At 44.8% G+C, this 18,565-nt stretch overlaps 1 protein-coding gene across 2 annotated transcripts in view; it reads right to left on the reverse strand.

The window, feature by feature from the left end:
- Positions 1-18,565, reverse strand: part of ice2 (interactor of little elongator complex ELL subunit 2) — a 108,569-nt gene that overhangs the window by 78,925 nt on the left and 11,079 nt on the right. Inside the window, exons 5-7 of one of the 2 annotated variants that reach the window (XM_078532612.1) lie at positions 17,547-17,681; positions 15,389-15,505; positions 10,498-10,657 (exon numbers count right to left, since the gene is read on the reverse strand). In XM_078532612.1, the coding sequence (XP_078388738.1) occupies positions 10,498-10,657; positions 15,389-15,505; positions 17,547-17,681 (412 nt within the window). Of the gene's footprint in view, positions 1-10,497; positions 10,658-15,384; positions 15,506-17,546; positions 17,682-18,565 lie in introns of both variants that reach the window. The other variant, XM_078532611.1, reaches the window with a different exon arrangement.

The following is an 18,565-nucleotide window of genomic DNA, read 5'->3' on the forward strand; positions in this document are numbered from 1 at the left end:
GAGAAAACATTTACAGAGAAACTCAAACTGGTAATTCTCCCAGAGCTAAGAATCAACAACAGAAAAAGTAATGAAGAGAGAGAGAGAGAGAGTGAGAGAGAGAGAGCACATTGAAAAATAGAGCCTGCTCCAAACCACAATGATTGGGTTTAAAGTCTGAGGCATCAGTGACTAAGTGTGCAAAATGAAGCACATGGAACAGAACTCACTTCTCAAGGTTGGCGAAAGATGTTCAAGCAGGGAATTCTGAAAACAGTTAATCTCTCATGAGATTTCTCACTGTGATAAGGGAATGTTAGATTTCAATAACAAGAGTGTCAAAGAATCTATTATATTATAGAATAATCTAGTATATAATGCTGACAGTAGAGGAGATAAGTGACTAATTCACATGATTCTGATGAACTGAAGAAAAAACATTGACCTAAATACCAAGAGACCCGAGTCCTCCTCTAAAGATAGCGATGGGAGCTGGTGAGGAGCAAAATCCTCATTTCCAAACACACGTTTCCACGCCCCAACCAATGTCCCAAACTGCTCCCTCCGATTCTCTCTCTCTCTCTCTCTGACCTGCTCCCTCCGATTCTCTCTCTGACCTGCTCCCTCCGATTCTCTCTCTGACCTGCTCCCTCCGATTCCCTCTCTCTCTCTCTGACCTGCTCCTTCCGATTCTCTCTCTCTGACCTGCTCCCTGCGATTCTCTCTCTGACCTGCTCCCTCCGATTCTCTCTCTCTCTGACCTGCTCCCTCCGATTCTCTCTCTGACCTGCTCCCTCCGATTCTCTCTCTGACCTGCTCCCTCCGATTCTCTCTCTGACCTGCTCCCTCCGATTCTCTCTCTGACCTGCTCCCTCCGATTCTCTCTCTGACCTGCTCCCTCCTATTCTCTCTCTCTGACCTGCTCCCTCCAATTCTCTCTCTGACCTGCTCCCTCCGATTCTCTCTCTCTCTGACCTGCTCCCTGCGATTCTCTCTCTCTCTGACCTGCTCCCTCCAATTCTCTCTCTCTCTCTGACCTGCTCCTTCCGATATCTATGCCCCCTAGTCACTAACCTCTCTGCTGATGTAAATAGGCCCTTCCCATCCACTCTATCAACACCCCTCACAATTTAGTACATCTCAATCTAATCTCCCCTCAGCCTCCTCTGTTCCAAAGACAACCCCAGCTGATCCAATCATTCCTCAGTGCTGCAATTTTCCAGTTCTGGCAACACCCTCGTAAAACTCCTCTGTACCCTCACTAATGTAATTACATCCTTTCTGTAATGAGGTGACCATCGCTGCACACAGTACTCAAGTTGTGGCCTAACCACTGTTTTATATAGTTCCAGCATAACCTCCCTGCTCTTATATTCTGTGCCTCGGCTAATAAAGGAAAGGATTCCATATGCCTTCTTAACCACCTTATCAACCAGTCCTGCTACCTTTAGGGATCTGTGGATATTCACTACAAGGTCCCTTGCTTCCTCTACACCGCTCAGTATCCTCCCATTTATTGTGTAATCCTTTGCTTTGTTTGACCTCCCTAAATGCATCACATCATCTCTCACTTCTCTGGGTTGAAATCCATTTGCCACTTTTCTGCCCAACTGACCAGTCCGCTGATATCTTCCTGCAGTCTGCAACAATTATCTTTCCTATCAACCATGTGGCCAATTTTAGTGTTATCTGCAAACTTCTTGACCATTTACATCCAAATCATTAATATATACCACAAAAAGTAGGGGGCCTAGTACTGAGCCCTGTGGCAGCCCACTGGAAACAGCCTTCCAACCACAAAAACATCCATCAACAATTACCCTTTGTTTCATGCAATGGAGTCAATCTTGCTACATTCCTCTAGATCCCGCGGGCTTTTATTTATTTAGCCAGTCTGCCATATGGGACCTTGTCAAAAGCCTTGCTAAAGTCCATGTAAACCATATCAACTACACTACCCTCATCAATCCACCTTGTTACTGCCTCAAAAAATTCAATCAAGTTAGTCAGACACGACCTTCCCTTAACAAATCCACACTGACTGTCCTTGATTAATCCGTGCCTAAGTGACAGTTTATCCTGTCCCTCAAAATTGATTCCAATAATGTGCCACCACCGAGGTCAGACTGACTGGCCTGTAATTATTCGGTCTATCCCTCACTCCCTTTTTAAACAAAGCTACAACGTTAGCAGACCTCCAATCCTCCGGCACCTCACCTGTATCCAGTGAGGATTGGAAAATGATGGTCAGACCCTCCACAATTTCCTCCCTGGCGTCTTTTAACAGCCTGGGGTATATTTCATTCGGCCCTGGTGATTTATCCACTTTCAAGGATGCTAACCCCTTAAAACTTCCTCTCTCCCTATGTTTAGTGCATCCAATACTTCACACTTCTCCTCCTTAACTCCAATGTCTGCATTGCCCCCTCCTGTGAAGACGGACACAAAGCATTCATTAAGAACCATACCCACATCCTCTGCCTCCACACATAGGTTACCTTTTTGGTCTTTAATGGACCCTACTCTTTCCTTCCTTATCCTCTTCCTCAATGTATTGATAAAATATCTTTTGGTTCTCCTTGATTTTTCTTGCCAATATTCTTTCATGCCCTCTCTTTGCTTTCCTAATTTCCTTTTTGATTTCACCCCTCCTCTTTCTACACTCCTCTCAGCTTTCTGTGGTATTGAGTTCCTAGTGTCTGACATAAGCTTTCCTTCCCTTACCCTTATCTTATCTTACCCTACCCTATAAGCTCCTTGACTTCTGGGGTCGGGGGGGCTCTAGATTTGGCCATCCCACCCTTTTTCTTTGTGGGAACCTGTTTACTCTGAATCCCTTGAATCAAAGGATTGCCTCCCACTGCTCTGAACCGGATTTACCTTCAGGTAACTGTCTCCAGTCCACTTTTGCTAAATCACTCCTCAGCTTAGTAAAATTGGCCTTGCCCCAATTTAGACTTTAACTCCTGTTTTATCTTTGTCCTTAGTTAAAACTAAGTGAATTATCACAAACACCAAAATGCTCTCCCACTGTCACTGCTTCCATCTGCCCAGTTTCATTTCCTAAAACTAACTCCAGGACCTTGGTGGACTTGCTACATACTGACCAGAAGGTTCTGAATGCACCTTAAGAATTCTGTTTCCTTCATTCCTTTCACACTAAAACTATCTCAGTTAATACTGGGGGTATTAAACCCCTCTATTATTGCCCTACTACTTTTGCACTTCTCTGAGATTTGTGTACATATTTGCCTTACCTACCTCTGACTGTTTGGAAGTCTATAGTGCACTCCCTTTCTTGTTCAATCCATATGGCCTCAATTGATGATCCTTCCAACATATCATCCCTCCTCACAGCTGTAATTGTTTCTCTAACCAAATTCACCACACCCCCTCCTTTTTTATCCCTCTCCCTTGCTCATCTGAAAACTCTGTAACCAGGAATGTTGAGCTGCCATTCCTGTTCCCCATTTAAAGCCATGTTTCTGTAATAGTTATGATATCATACTGCCACATTTCTATTTGTGTCCTCAGCTTATCTGCTTTATTTACTATACTCCTTGCATTGAAGTATGCACCCTTGAGCACTGCCAAACTCTCTCTTTCATTTTCTATTTTTTGTTTCCTGTCTTCCAGGCTCACTCACTGATTTTCTGCCTTCCATTACCATTTCTGATTTTGCCCCATCTGAGTCTACCCTCAGGTTCCCACCTCCTGCCAAACTAGTTTGAACCTCCCCAACGGCACTAGCAAACCTCCCAGCAAGGGTACTGGTCCCAACCCTCCTTCCTACACCATCTCTCCAGCTCTAACCCTCCTACTTCAACGCTCACTGGCACGTGGCACTGGTAGCAATCCAGAGATTATGATCTCTGAGGTCACCATTATCTCTCTGCCTGCACACTCCTAACCTGTGGTGTGACCACCTCCCTAAACACGTTATCCACATAGTCCTCAGCACAGTGGATGTGCCACAGAGACTCCAGCCGCCGCTCAAGTTCAGAAACCCGGAGACCAAGTTTCTGCAGCTGGTAACACCTCCTGCACATGTGCTCATCTGGGGCATGTGAAGTGACCACAAGCCGCAGGATGGGCATTCCACATGGCCAAGCTATCCTTCCATACCTTAAGTTACATTAAGATACAAGCATCGCTGACAAAGCCAGCATTTGTTGTCCATCCCTAATTGCCCTTGAGAAGGTGATGGTGAACTGCCTTCTTGAACCGCTGTAGCTCATGTGGCGTAGGTGCACCCACAGTGCCGTCAGAGAGACAGTTCCAGGATTTTGACCCAACAAATGTGAAGGAACGGTGATATAGTCCCAAGTCAGGATGGTGTGTGACTTGGAGGGGAACTTAAATCCTTAAAAGGTGGCACAGCAAGTTGATCAGGTGGTGAAAATGTATATGGGTCACTTGGGCTTATAAATATAGGAATATAAAAACAGAGAGATCAGCAGGAGTATTACATAGAATTCTGGACACCACACTTCAGGGAAGATGTAAAGGCCTTAGTGAGGGTAGAGAGGAGGTTTATCAGGATGTTGCCAGGATTGAGAGACTTAAGTTATGCAGGGAGGTCAGAAAGGTTCGGCTGTTCCCCTTGGAACAGGGACACTGAAGGGCAACCTAATAGAGGCTTTGAAAATGACAAGAAATTTCGGAAAAGTAAATAGGGAAAAACTATCCCTGTGGCAAGTGAGTCACTAACAAAGGCCTTTGATCCAATAGACTGGTAAAACATCTAGAGGGGAGATGAAAAGATATGTTTTCACTCAGAGTTGTCAGAGTCTGTGGTGTTCGACCCGAAAAGGGATAGTAGGTATCAGTTAAACTCACCACAGAAAAGTAATTCTTGTCCAGTTCTGTCTAACAATGTGGCCAGCGTCGAATCTCAGTTTTAACTCTTATTGGAGATTTCAGAAATGCAAAGATAACATTTTTACATCTTTTAACCTTTCTTTTTTCTCTCTCTCTTGATTCAAACTTTCTTTATCTTTTTATTTCTCTTGCTGTACTTGGTTTGACATTGAATTCATCCACTCTGAGTTATTCTTCCTTCACAGTCATTGCGCTGTTAATCTCACAATTCTTCAATCAGATTGGTTAAGGAGACAGACAGTCAGTTAGTTGCCCTTTTGACTCAGGTTCCAGATCCCCAGTATTCCGCACTGCCACATTATCAGCTTGTATTTTCAACAACTTCCCACACAAAATACTTTAAAAAAAAACCCTCATCACACAAGAGCGAGTCTAACAGACGGTCGGTAGAATCTGCTGGCTGACTTTCTGCAACAAATTATGCCGATGATAAGAAAATAAACCCTCAGCGTTACACAGGGTCAAGGAAACAATCCCAGCACCACCCAATGGCCAAAGGATAATAGCTCAACTTGCGAACATGTCACAGTGAAGGGCTTGACATGTTTGTGTCCATTTGTTACAGAACTGCGTTAAAGAGTGCTCATAAAGACGTACTAATGAACCCTACAGGAGATGGAATAGAATAGAAAAGCAAAATATCATTTGAATAGAGAGAAAATGCAGAATGCAGCAGTGTAGAGGGATCTGGGGGTCCTCAGACATGAAAAACAACGGTAGTATGCAGGTACAGCAAGTAATTGGGAAGGTAAATGGAATGCTGGCTTTTATTGCAAGGAGCATGGGGTATAAAGTCTTGCTACAACTGTACAGGGCTGCTGGTGAGACTACACCTATTGGACCGTGTACAGTTTTGGTCTCTTTATTGAAGAAGGGATATACTCACTTTAGAGGCAATTCTGACAAGGTCACCAGGTCGACAAAGGGGTTGTCTCATAAGGAAATGTTGAGCAGATTGGAGTTTAGAAGAATGTGAGGTGATCTTATTGAAACACACACGATTGTGAGGGGGCTTGACAGGGTAAATGCTGGGAGGGCGTTTCCTCTCATGGGGGAATGTAGAACCAGGGGGTACAGTTTTAAGTAAAGGGGCCTCCCATTTAAGACCGAGACGAGCAGGATTTTCTTCTCTCAGAGGGTTGTTCGTCTTCGGAATTCCCCACCACAGAGAGCAGTGGAGGCTGGGTCATTGAATATAATCACGGCTGAGTTAGACAGGTTTTAGATTAACAAGAGAGCGGGGGCAATGTTGGCGGCAGGCAGGAAAGTAGAGTTGAGACCCTGATCAGATCAGCCATGATCTTATTCAATGTCGGAGCAGGCTCGAGGGGCCGAATGGCCTATTCCTGCCCCTATTTCTTACGCTGCTATAGATGCATCCAGAACCCACTGCCACCCCACACCTGCTGCCCTCCTCTTAACCCTCAACGCTACTTCCTTTGACAATGTATATCAAGCCTATCGATTAATGTGTAAAATTGCTGAGTGGACCCTGAAATAAACACAACTTTATGACCAGAATCTCTCTCAGAAATTCACTCCCAAAACAGGTTCCATACCAAAATTGTTAAGACTACAAGGAGGCCAGGTTATTAACAAGGTTTCCAAGAATATCATTTAGTGGGTTGTATGGTACAATGTGCCACATAAAATTACATCACAACATTCTAGATCATTGTAATACTCTGTAAAACTATATTATCAATACACTGTACATTATACAGACATTTAAAGGTTAACTGTTAAAGGTTTATAATGGAAGGCAGGAAAACATCTTTAAACACACAGTTGTGAGGCTGCGGAATTAACTTCCAGGGTTAATGGTCAAAGCATAAACGATCTCAGCTCCCCGCCGGGTACTGCGATGCTAGTAAGCTGTTGGCAACCACTAAAATTATCATCCAAGTTTTCGATTCTGAGATTACAACTTATTTTTTGGAAAGTTCAGGGACGGAACTCTCAAATTAAAACATTGAGCACAGCAGCCGTGATTTCAGCACACGCCACAAACATAAGACTGCAACACCATCATTAACTCTACACCGTAAAGCCAGAACAAACCCTTTCCACACTGTCATGAGAGAGAAACAGAGAGAGAGAGGGAGAGACAGACACTGAGACACATCTATACAGAGAGATGCAGAGAGACGTACAAACATATTCAGACAAGAGAGGGACACAGATATACAGAGATACAAATTATAGACAGAGAAATGCACTGGAGAGGCTGCACCAACCCTTCGATGCTTCAACCGGGACCAGAACATACGGCTGAAAAATCGAAAAAGGATCGGGTCACAGAAATCTTTATCGGCAGCGTCAATGCCCCCAGCATCGACCCGACTGGAAAGTTTGGGCAAGTATTTTTATAGGTTCAATGGCAGTGATGGCAATGCACATTCGTGTACAGTCACAGAAATAAACTTATAAAATTGTGCTGGGTTCAGAACTGATAAGTCTGCAATCTTCCTCATTATTTCATTTTAAAATTGAAGATCTATTTTTAAGCTGCATTGAATTTCTTCTGCGTGTAACCACACAGAAACTACCAATTTTCCTTTTTAACTTGAACTTGCGAGACAATGACTCAATTCTTCAATTTCTGTACTGTAACCGATGAAGCTTTAATGCTCATTTCTCATAAACAATTCAGTTGATGGGTTTTTCTACATAAACCCGCGTAAATAAACTTGAAGCTACAGTGTAGAATAGAATCATGCAGCACAGGAGAAAGCCATGTGGCCTGTTCTGTCTGTGCTGGCTCTCTGAACTATGCATCTTGCAACATGAGCCCAACACCAAACATGTCTTTCCCCCCTCCCTCCCTGCTCTACCTCCAAGACAAGCTGGTTCACACTTCCAGCAGCCCTGACCCTGGCGTCTTTCTGGGCAAATGAAACATCTGTCCACTCACTTTCGTCACTCATTCCACGAGGCAACTATTCAGGTGTACTTCCTCTAACATAGTATACCAGGATACTCTGCTGTCTGTGCCTTAACTCACAGCAAGTCCCATTCTCTATCAGCCCTGCGCTCAATGTGCTGGTAAAGTAACATTTTGATTTTAAAATTCTCATCCTTGTTTGCAAGGTCTCCTCCCTCACTATCTCTGTAATCGCCACCAGCCTCACAACCCTCAGATATATTCCCTCTATCATGCCCATGAGACAAGAAAGAAATCAAAACCGTATAATTCTACTCCTTTTTGCTATTTTTAAAATTAACCTTTGCAGGGCCACAAGATGACTGCCACAGGTCACCTGACCACAAGATTGACCGCAGTTTCTGGAAAGTTCCAACAGCAGTTACAAGAACAAAACCTCATTGTACAGGGCCCTCATAATCAACAAAAGCAGAGGAAGTACAGAGGAGGTCGAAACTCGTTATAACTGAAGGGATGCTGATAGTTACCTCGTCTCGTGTCTCTCTCTTTCTCATAAGGGGGGGACAATGGATTCTGGCCAGAAGCACAGATACTGATTGTTAAGCTACAATTAACTCATCAATGGGTGACATCACATGACCCAAGCCTATGACCTTTTGGACAATTTTAACTTTACACCTCTGGCCTCACAAGGGGTCTGCAGTTTAACATCCAACCCGTGAGGACCAAGAAGCAGGGCTCCAGGCTGAACAATAGGCTGCTCTTCAAAGCTTGTCTCTGCTGGAAGATTTCCTACCATGAGAAGTGTGAGGTCATACATTTAGGGAGGTCAAACAGTTACAGGGATTACACAATAAATGGGAATATACTAAGAGGGGTAGATGAAGTGAGAGATCTTGGCGTACAAGTACACAGGTCCCTGAAGGCAGCAGTTCAAGTAGACAAGGTTGTAAAGAAGGCATATGGAATGCTCTCCTTCATTGGCAGAGGTATAGAATATAAAAGTAAGGATATAATGTTGGAATTGTATAAAACACTGGTGAGGCCACAACTGGAGCATTGTGTGCAGTTCTGACCACCACATTACAGGAAGGACATAATAGCTCTGGAGAGAGGGCAGAGGAGGTTTACAAGAATGTTGCCAGGGTTAGAAAAGTGTAGCTATGAGGAGAGATTGGATAGGTTGGGGTTATTTTCCTTAGAACAAAAAAGGCTGAGAGGTGACTTGATTGAGGTGTACAAAATTATGAGGGGAATAGATAGAGTGGACAGGATAAAACTGTTTCCCTTGGTGGAGAATTCTAGAACCAGGGGGCATAGATTCAAGATAAGTGGCAGAAGGTGTAGGGGGGACATGAGGAAGAACTTTTTTACGCAGAGGGTAGCGAGTGTCTGGAATTCGCTGCCCAAGTTGGTGGTAGAGGCAGAAACTCTAAACTCTTTTAAAAAGTACCTGGATCTGCACCTTAAGTGCTGTAAGCTGCAGGGCTATGGGCCGGGTGCAGGAAGGTGGGATTAGAAAGGGCACCTGGGTGTCCTCGGGCTGGCATGGACAAGATGGGCTGAATGGCCTCCTTCTGTGCTGTAACTTTTCTATGGTTTTATGACCAACAGAACTGACCCAGTCTCTGCATATCAACTTTATCTTGCAGTGTCAGCACCAACTGTAAAGGGAACTCTGCAACTCCAGTCTTCAGCCAGCTGAACTCAAGCTCCTACATGAAAGAACTCCTCACTGGACTCTGATAAATCACATGAACTAAGATTCATTTCTCTTGTTCTTTTACTGTTACTATCCATAGTTGTAAAACTTCATTTTTCTCTACACCCCCTTACTGTGTGTGCGTGCGTGCGTGTGTGTGTGTGTGTGTGTGTGTGTGTGCGCGTGCACGCAGGCCTTTGCAAACACTCCTCCCCTGGGTTTTACTGTGTGAATAAACTAACCTCCTGAGTTAATCATAATGCAAGTTTGCCATGAGTTACTTAAAATTAAATCACATAAACTGAGCTTTTGGGAAACACAGCACAGTCTATTTTAAAAATAATTCAAAAACACCTCTGCTTACGGACGGACAGGGGAGAGAATAAAAAAGTTCCATTTCTCTCTCTCTCCAATCCGTAACAGCTCTTCTAATTCTGACATGTTGAACATTCCCAATTTTCATCGCTCCACCATCGGGGGCCGTGCCTTCAGTTACTGGCCCCAAGCTCTGGAATTCCCTCCCTAAACCTCTCCACCACAGCTTCCACCTTTGAGACACTCCTTATAAACTAGCTCTTTGACTAAGCTCGCGATCATCTGATCTAATATCTCTTTGTCATATTGTGTTTTATAATGCACTTTTGAAGTGCCGAGAGACATTTTATTTTGTTAGACTCTATAGAAATATTAGTACTTGTTGTTGGTAGGTGACAAAAATGCAGGATGTTAGCATACAAAGCTTATCCATTCCAATGTCAGAAATACTCAGAGGGCTGGGCAGAGTGTGATAAATGCAGACAGCTTTACCAAACACACACTAAAGGCTCCAAAGGAATTCTAAGCACAATAACCAGTATGCTTTGGTTTATACTCTTTGAGATCTAATGTTTAAAGGTCAATGCATGGTTTCAAAACAAGGACAACAATCTTACACGACCAGTACCTAATGAACATGAATGTTACACAATCTCATCTGTTAAAAATAATACTCAAAAGAATGAAAAAGCAATACATAACCATCGTCCAACTGGAAAATGTTGAAAAGGTATACCTTCATCACAGATGGTTTTCACATGTACTGGAACTTCCCATTGTTCGGTATAGTTTGGTCCACAATTATTCAACAGAGTAAACAACGCTTTGTTGGTCAGAGACACCTTTGCTCCATACTTTGCGCTCAACTTCTCTGCATTCGCATCACTGCTAACTTCCTGAAACCCAAAAAAAAAACGCAAGCGTTTCACACATTGGAACAATAACTTGCATTTATATAGCACCTTTACTGTAGTGAATCATCCCGCAATGTTTCACGGGCACGGTATAAAACAAAATTTGACACTGAGCCACATAAAGAGACATTAGCGCAGCGAATTAAAAGTTTGGTCAAAAAAATAGCTTTAAAGAAATATTTTAAAAGGAGTGGGGTTAGAGAGGCAGTTTGGGAGGGAAATCCAGAGCTTAGAACCTCGGTAGATTGAAGGCATGGCCACTAATGGATGGTGATGGAATTCAGGGATACACAAGGGGCTAGAAATGGAGGGGACAGGATCTTGAAGGGCAATGGTTTGAGTTTTTACCATCAATTCTATGATAGGAACCCAAGGGGTGAGGTAGGTGTGACTGCCCTTGACATCAAGGCAGCATTTGATCGAGTGTGGCATCAAGGAGCCCTAGCAAAACTGGAGTCAGTGGGAATCAGGGGGAAAACTATCCGCTGGTTGGAATCACACCTAGCACAAAGGAAGCTGGTTGTGGTTCTTGAAGGTAACCATCTCAGTTCCAGGACATCACTGCAGAAGTTCCTCAGGGTAGTGTCCTCGGCCCAACCATCTTCAGCTGCTTCATCAATGACCTTCCTTCCATCACAAGGTCAGAAGTAGGGATGTTCGCTGATGATTGCACAATGTTCAGCACCGTTCACAACTCCTGATACTGAAGCAGTCCATGTCAAAATGCAGCAAGACCTGGTCAATATCCAGGCTTGGGCTGACAACTGGCAAGTAACATTCGCACCACATAAGTGCCAGGCAATGACCATCTTTTTCTTTTACTCTTTCACGGGATGTGGGCGTCCCTAGTTGCCCTTGAGAAGGTGGCAGAGAAGCCCAGGAGCTGACTTCTTGAACCGCTGCAGTCCATGTGGTGTAGGTACACCCACAGTGCTGTTAGGGAGGGAGTTCCAGGATTTTGACCTAGTGACAGTGAAGGAACGGTGATATGTTTACAAGTCAGGATGGTGAGTGACTTGGAGGGGAACTTCCAGGTGATGGTGTTCCCATATATCTGATGCTCTTGTCCTTCTAGATGGTAGTGGTCATGGGTTTGGAAGGTGCTGTCTAAGGAGCCTTGGTGAATTCCTGCAGTGCATCTTGTAAATGGTACACACTGCTGCTACTGTGCATTGGTGGTGGAGGGAGTGAATGTTTGTGGATGTGGTGCCAATCAAGCAGGTTGCTTTGTCCTGGCCGTATCCAGCTTCTTGAGTGTTGTAGGAGCTGCACTCATCCAGGCAAGTGGGGAGTATTCCATCACACTCCTGACTTGTGCCTTGTAGATGGTGGACAGGCTTTGGGAGTCAGGAGGTGAGTTACTCGTTGCAGGATTCCTAGCCTCTGACCTGCTCTTGCAGCCACAGTATTTATATGTTTAGTCCAGTTCAGTTTCTGGTCAATGGTAACCCCCAGGATGTTGATCGTGGGGGGATTCAATGATGGTAATGCCATTGACCATCAAGGGGCGATGGTTAGATTCTCCCTTGTTGGAGATGGTCATTGCCTGATACTTGTGTGACGCGAATGTTACTTGCCACTTGTCAGCCCAAGTCTGGATATTGTCCAGGTCTTGCTGCATTTGGACATGAACTGCTTCAGTATCTGAGGAGTCGCGAATGGTGCTGAACAATGTGCAATCATCAGCAAACATCCCCATTTCTGACCTTATGATGGAAGGAAGGTCATTGATGAAGCAGCTGAAGATGGTTGGGCCGAGGACACTACCCTGAGGAACTCCTGCAGTGATGTCCTGGAGCTGAGATGACTGACCTCCAAAAACCACAACCATCTTCCTTTGTGCTGGGTATGACTCCAAATAGCGGAGAGTTTTCCCCTGATTCCCATTGACTCCAGTTTTGCTGGGGCTCCTTGATGCTACACTGTCAAGGGCAGTCACTCTCAACTCACTTCTGCAGTTCAGCTCTTTTGTCCATATTTGAACCAAGGTTGTAATGAGGTCAGGAGCTGAGTGGCCCTGGCAGAACCAAAACTGAGTGTCAGTGAGCAGGTTATTGCCAAGCAAGTGCCGCCTGATAGCACGATTGATGACCCCTTCCATTACTTTACTGATGATTGATAGTGGACTGACAGGGTGGTAATTGGCCAGGTTGGATTTGTCCTGCTTTTTGTGTACAGGACATACCTGGGCAATTTTCCACATAGCCGGGTAGATGCCAGTGTTGTAGCTGTACTGGAACAGCTTGGCTAGGGGCACAGCAAGTTCTGGAGCACAAGTCTTCAGTACTATTGCCGGAAAATTGTCAGGGTCCATAGCCTTTGCATTATCCAGTGCCTTCAGCCGTTTCTTGATATCACGAGGAGTGAATCGAATTGGCTGAAGACTGGCATCTGTGATGCTGGAATCCTCCAGAGGAGGCTGAGATGGATCATCCACTCGGCATTTCTGGCTGAAGGTTGTAGCAAATGCTTCAGCCTCATCTTTTGCACTGATGTGCTGGGCTCCCCCATCATTCAGGATGGGGATATTTGTGGTGCCTCCTCCTCCAGGGAGTTGTTTAATTTTCCACCACCATTCATGACTGGATGTGGCAGGACTGCAGGGCTTAGATCTGGTCCATTGGTTGTGGGATTGCTTAGCTGTCTATCATTTGCTGCTTATGCTGTTTGGTACGCAAGTAGTCCTGCGTTGTAGCTTCACCAGGTTGACACCTCATTTTTAGTTATGTCTGGTGCTGCTCCTGCATTGCCCTCCTGCACTCTTCATTGAACCAGGGTTGATCACCTAGCTTGATGGTAATGGTAGAGTGGGGGATATACCGGGCCATGAGGTTACCGATTCTATTCGACTACAATTCTGCTGCTGCTGATGGCCCACAGCGCCTCATGGATGCCCAGTCTTGAGTTGCTAGATCTGTTCGAAATCTATCCCATTTAGCACAGTGGTAGTGCCACACAACATGATGGAGGGGATCCTCAACGTGAAGTCAGGACTTCATCTCCACAATGACTGCGCAATGGTCACTCCTACCGATACTATCGTGGACAGATGCATCTGCGGCAGGCAGGTTGGTGAGGATGAGGCCAAGTATGTTTTTCCCTCTTGTTGGTTCCCTCACCACTTGCTGCAGACACAGTCCTTTAAGACTTGGCCAGCTCAGTCAGTAGTGGTGCTACCGAGCCACTCTTGGTGATAGACATTTAAGCCCCCCACCAAGAGTACATTCTGCACCCTTGCCACTCTCAGTGCTTCCTCCAAGTGGTGTTCAACATGGAGGAGTACTGATTCACCAGTTGAGGGAGGGTGGTACGTGGTAATCAGCAGGAGATTTCCTTGCCCATATTTGACCTGATGCCATGAGACTTCATGGGGTCCAGAGTTGATCTTGTGGACTCCTAACTGTATACCACTGTGCTGCCACCTCTGCTGGGTCTGTCCTGCCGGTGGGACAGGACATACCCAGGGATAGTGATGGTGGTGTTTGGGACATTATCTGCAGGTACGATTCTGTGAGGATGGCTATGTCAAGCTGTTGCTTGACTAGTCTGTGAGACAGCTCTCCCAATTTTGGCACTAGCCCCCAGGTGTTAGTAAGGAGGACTTTGCAGGGTCGACAAGATGCACTGCAGGAACTCACCAAGGCTCCTCAGACAGCATCTTCCAAACCCACAACCACTACCATCTAGAAGGACAAGGGTAGCAGATACATAGGAACACCACCACCTGGAAGTTCCCCTCCAAGCCACTCACCATCCTGATTTGGAAATATATCGCTGTTCCTTCATTGTCGTGGGTCAAAATCCTGGAACTCCCTCCCTAACAGCACTGTGGGTGTACCTATACCACATGGGCTGCAGCGGTTCAAGAAGGCAGCTCACCACCACCTTCTCAAGGACAATTAGTGGTGTGCAATAAATACTAATCTAGCCAGTGACGCCCACTTCCCATGGAATAAAAAAAAACCATATACATAAACTTTTAAAAAATTTTATTCTACATAAAACATGAACGATAAAGAGATTTTAGTTACGCTTCAGCTAATAATTGTTCAAAGGGCTGCAACAAGTAGCAGTGTGATTCTCTACACAATCAAACCTGAACAAATTCTGTCTATAACCCTTACTCCCTGGTGTCACATTGTTGTGCTCATTTTTTCTATTGTACATTCCTACTTGGCAGAGCATAACTCCACCCTGGCGCTTGGCATGCCGCAGACTTGGCTGGCGAGGGCTGCCTAGACTATACTGCAGAGAAACTCCAGCATTCCAACCATCTCTACTCTGATGCCCACATGACTGCCTGTTTTCTTACTTCGTTATTGTCAAAGCATTACATCAAAATAAGGACAGAATGTATGACTTTAAAATGATGACTGAATGATGACCTGTGAACCTTGAGCCAATAACCCCTACCTGCTAACGATGTGTCACCTGAAGAGCATAACTGCTCTTATCTCCCTGTGCACCACTGACCACAAATGTCATGTCCATCTCCAATCTGACAACCCAATTTCCCTCGGTCTAACTTGGGGATATGAGCTAATGTTAGTGGAAGACAGTGCTGTTCTGGATGGACTGTGAGCCCTGAGTACAAAGAGATCAGGGTAGACCAAGAAGTATCTAAATAACTTTTAAAAATCTCAGCCAATTCTGTGGAATTGTTTGCGAGCTGCAGAATGTTGAAAGCGTGTCCAGCCGGTGTAGAAAACTTACGGACTGAAAAGCAGAGGCCCTCTCTGTGGGCGGAGTAAACGCGGCGATGGTTTTATAATCTGTTGTTAGCGGGTGCGATGAAGCTTGATTGGGTACCCGCAGAAATAAGGCCCTGCCCTGGAGGAGAAACAGAGGCAGAAAGTTGACTCAACAAGCACTTCTCATTAAAACTTTAGAACATCAACCGGAGGTTTAAAATCATGGAAACTTTATACAAGTTCTATCTTGGAAGTTTCCGTAATGAATTATATAAAACAATCCTTTCTGAACGCATACAGGAATCCAGCTTTCACCTGTGGCATCAGCAAATTTTGGCATCATCGCTGCTATGCCATTGGGCAGGCTATCTAGAACTGGGTAGGCGATATAGGACCGAGATGTGGAGAAACTTCATCACTCAGAGGGTGGTGAACCTATGGAATTCTCTACCACAGAGGGCTGGGGAGGCCAAGTCACTGAATATATTTCAGAAGGAGATGGATAGATTTCTAGACAGTAAAGGTGTCAGGGGGTATAGGGAGAGAGCGGAGTATGGCGTTGAGGTAGAGGATCAGCTGCAATCATATTGAATGGCGGAGCAGGCTCCAAGGGCTGAATGACCTACTCCTGCTTCTATTTTCTATGTTTCTATGCCTGCAAATCAGACGCATAAATTGGGAGAAAGGCCCTGCATAGACCTGTGGGCCACATCACTGCCCACACCACACCATTCTGAAACATCGCAGCCTTTGCTCAATATTCTGTCCATAGAATCAAAGAATAATACAGCAAAGAAGTCCATTCAGACCATTAGGCCTGAGTTGGCTCTTTGGTAGAGCAATCCATTAATCTCACTCTCCTATTCTTTCCCCACAGCCCTGTATATGTCTTCCCTTCATGTATTTATCCAAATCCCTTTTAAAAGTTCCTACTGAATCTGCTTCCACCGCCCTTTCACGCAGTGGATTCCAGATCATGTTTCCTCATACCAATCACCATCTCTCTATCCATGTAGCTACATTTCCTTTAATATATTGTGCCTTGACTTTCCCAATGATTCTGTTATGTGCCACCTTATCGAATCTAACTACACCATTCCCTTGATTCCCTAAACTCAACCAAATTAGTAAAGCATAATTTAAGCCCCCCAACTGTACCCAATCAGATCGATGCTCTCCAAACGTTCATCCCATATTTTGAGGGTTTACAGCATTGGGGGTAGATCAGGTTTGTAATCTAAAATAAAATAAAAGCAAATTATTGAGGCTGCTGGAGATCTGAAATAAAAACAGAAAGTGCTGGAAAAACTCAGCAGGTCTGGTAGCATCTGTGGAGGGGGAAACGCTCTGAAGAAGAGTCATATCAGACTTGAAACACTAATTCTGTTTCTCCCTCCACAGATGTTGCCAGACCTGCTGAGTGTTTCCAGCATGTTCAGTTTTCATTTCTGGTTTGAAATCTCTTGGCTCTTTTTGGAAAATGAACGATTGTGTCTCCGCCATCTGCTCACCCAGCTCCTCTTACATTACTATTACCCATTTAAATTCCAGCTGCCACTCCTTCAGTCCAACTGAACTGTCCAATCCCGTCATCTGATATAAATATTTAGTCACCGGTGCAAAGTATTTAAGGACCTTCTGTCAGTGGAAAAGTAAAAATTGTAATGGAGGGTTTCCTGGCAGAACTTTGGAATCTGTGTGTACAGATATAATTCAGAAAGTTTTCTGAGGGTGTGAGACATTTATGGGGTTCATTGTAATCCTGTTTAAACCAAGTGCTTGACTCTTAAAGCCACCACTGTCAAGGACCCAACTTCTAGGCAAGTAGGGACTGATGATAAACGCAAGCTTTTCGATCCCACTCAAGTAGAAGGAGAGGTCAGCACACTGGCACTCAGACTGTGATGCGGAGGGGGTGCAGGGGCAGGACATCTGGTTACAGGAGGGGTTTCATGATAAAATGGAATCAGATTCGCCCAGATTCATTTGAAGAACTGGCCGAGTGTAGTGGGCTGAGTGTCGTGTTCCATCTTGTTCTGGGCCACAATAAAGAAAAGAGCTTTATTGAGGAATTGGTTTCTCAACCTCCACTGAGTCCCCGGTGCTGGGGCTGATGAGAGAAGCAGAAGTAAACGAATGCAGCACATTAAACACAATCAGACGTTCAGCTTATCGATTACCAGACACAGGAGCTTCTTTTCCAGTTGGAGGGTGAGATCTGGGATGAATTTGCCTCCCATGATGCTTATCATTTCACTGACAGTGTAAAGTTCTGGATATTTCTTCACATTTTCATTGCTTGCCAATAAAAACTCCTGTAAAGAAAGTGTAAGGGTTAACGGTGGTTATACTATTTGCAAATCCAAGCGGACACTGAATGCCATGATACAAGTATGGTCTTCATATGCACACACACAAGGGCACAGTGATAGACGCACGCATGCACATATAAACCATCTATATAAAATGTCACTACACTGGATGTAAACTCCAGCGAAAACTGCTAACCTCTGATTTCAAAGCGATCACATTTATCTGCAATGCCTGTTATGCCTGTAGGTGGCCCTGTGATTTGTGTTTTCGATGTTAAAGGTGTCTGCCTTGTCACATAATCTAGGGGATACTTGGCTTTGTAAGTTTTTTTGAAACACATTTATGGGTTTGGGGGGGGGGGGGGGGCGTCGCTAGCTAGGTCGACATTTACTGCCCATCCCGAGTTGCCCTTACGGGGATAAGACAGGGCAGTGGGACTAGGTGGAATGTTGTTTCCGGGAGCCAGTGCAGACTCAATGGCCTCCTTCTGCACTGCGAAGATCCTGTGAGGTCCCGGTGGTGAGCTGAGTAAGGACGTTGAACAGAGAAAACAAGGAACTTATGCTAAACCTTTATAAATCGCCGGTTGGGCCCCAGCTGGAGTATTGCGTCCAATATCAAGGCCTGCACAGGAGATTTACTGGAATGGTACCAGGGATGAGAGACTTTAGTTATGTGGAGGGAAGAGAGAAACAAGGATTGTTGTCCTTGGGGCAAAGCAGGCTATAAGGATTTAAGAGAGGTGTTCAAATTTTTGAAGAATGCCGATAGAGCAAGAAGGGTGAAACCCTTTCCTCAGGAAAAAGCGTCGAGAAAGGGTCATCAGTTTAAAATATCTGGAAAAGAACGAGAGGGAAATAAGGTGACATTTCTTCATGCAGAGAGG

The sequence above is a fragment of the Cetorhinus maximus genome, chromosome 30 (assembly GCF_964194155.1).
Source record: "Cetorhinus maximus chromosome 30, sCetMax3.hap1.1, whole genome shotgun sequence".
Lineage (NCBI taxonomy): Eukaryota > Metazoa > Chordata > Chondrichthyes > Lamniformes > Cetorhinidae > Cetorhinus > Cetorhinus maximus.